The sequence below is a fragment of the Nothoprocta perdicaria genome, unplaced genomic scaffold (assembly GCF_003342845.1).
Source record: "Nothoprocta perdicaria isolate Ctin4 unplaced genomic scaffold, notPer1 scaffold_133, whole genome shotgun sequence".
Lineage (NCBI taxonomy): Eukaryota > Metazoa > Chordata > Aves > Tinamiformes > Tinamidae > Nothoprocta > Nothoprocta perdicaria.
Genome location: NW_020454461.1, coordinates 419623 through 421131, shown reverse-complemented (window position 1 = coordinate 421131; position 1509 = coordinate 419623). Strand labels below are relative to the sequence as shown.

Here is a 1509-nt window from a genome sequence, read left to right as displayed (position 1 = left end):
ATAAAATAAAATAAAATCCCATATAATTTACAACTAGAAAGACCCTCCCAAACAAAGCAAAGCAAAAAAGCTCACAGAGTTTGTTCAATACTGAAATACTGTCTGATAAGGTAACAGAAAAACTGCAAATACTGATTTGAAAAAATGGCACAAGTAATCTTGAAAAAAATCTTTACTTCCTCACTAATTMTGCATAAAAGGCTTTCAAATGAAGTGCACATTTAAAGAAATTTCACATAACTATAACTATACCTGCAGTATAGTAACTGCAATTAAAAACATGCAGTAAGGTATGCTGGACAGTACTTTCTTTTCTCCATAATGACATGGTGCAGACAAATATTTTACATTTAACTCTCAAATGTTTTAAAATGTACAGCTGTAGATTCAGCTACTTATGCTACATTCAAGTTTTCCCCAAAAAAGAAATACGCATTCACGATACTGAAGCATGTAAAAACCTTCTGGATAATGGAAAATTGCATGATTAAATGTAAAACTATTGCTGATACAAATACATCTAATGCAGTTAATGCACATTTCCAAAATAAAGTAGTCCTTTAAAAAATTTACCATTTGTCTCTGTGTTGGTAAAGGTCTCCTCCTGCTGTTCAGTCTCCATTACCTTTTATTCTTAAGTGGGCAGATAAAACCTGTTGCAGAATAAAAAAGCTTTTATTTCTATTTTATGAAAAAGCAAGCTGTGCATTATGATGAAGGGGAAGAGCAGAAAGAAATGTCTGCTTCTAGAACTTACCAGTATTATATATCTTCGTAGAGCAGAACTGAAGTGTTCTGGGCGGGATCAAAACCCCACAGCCTATTGCTTCAAGAGCCTATGAAAACAGCACAAATCAGTTGTGGCTCTGTCATCTATAGCTCTGAATCTTACAACTGCAGAAGATTTGGCCTGAGCTTTTGCTGCAAAGCCTGTCTTTATTTAAAAAACAAAAAAAAAACAACCACAGAAACAAAAAAAAAGCCCTAATAAAAAACCTTAAAAAAACCCCAAAGCGTCACTTAAAGAACAGAAATGAGAGCCAAATGGCTAGCTGAACAACTGTACTCTGGATTATTCTGGAGCGTTTAGTTTTAAGATATTTGCTAGTTTTAGAAATTCACATTTACTGAAAATGATTTTCAGATATTTGAGAGCACGTATCCAATTCTATTACAGCATGTTATTTAACACATGCTTTGGATTTCCTTTTTAAGGGACACTGTTTCAATCTTCTCCAACTGCATAATTTTAAACCACGCAGAAGAAGAAAAAAAAAGTCAACAATATTAAATTTACAAATTCCCTATATATTTAGTAACAGGAATAGCAATACCCCTCCAAGAAAGCTGAACAAAAGACCAATCATGCACAAGACATCTTTTAGAAAAATCCTGCTGAAAAAACAACACAGGCCGGTTACATACAAACCTCTACCCACATACATCAAGAAACTCAAGAACAACTTAAATTCCTTCTGATTTCATGAAGAAGGCAGAAAGAGAGAGAGA

General features: G+C 33.6%; 1 protein-coding gene across 4 annotated transcripts in view; it reads right to left on the bottom strand.

Annotated features, from left to right (window-relative positions):
- HNRNPK (heterogeneous nuclear ribonucleoprotein K) overlaps positions 1 to 854 on the bottom strand; it is a 15439-nt gene extending 14585 nt beyond the window's left edge. For all 4 annotated transcript variants that reach the window (XM_026033831.1, XM_026033833.1, XM_026033830.1 and 1 more), the window contains exons 1-2: positions 758 to 854; positions 574 to 653 (exon numbers count right to left, since the gene is read on the bottom strand). In XM_026033831.1, the coding sequence (XP_025889616.1) occupies positions 574 to 622 (49 nt within the window). In that variant the 5' untranslated portion in view covers positions 623 to 653; positions 758 to 854. The remainder of the gene's footprint in view (positions 1 to 573; positions 654 to 757) is intronic.
- Positions 855 to 1509: the final 655 nt, after the last annotated feature.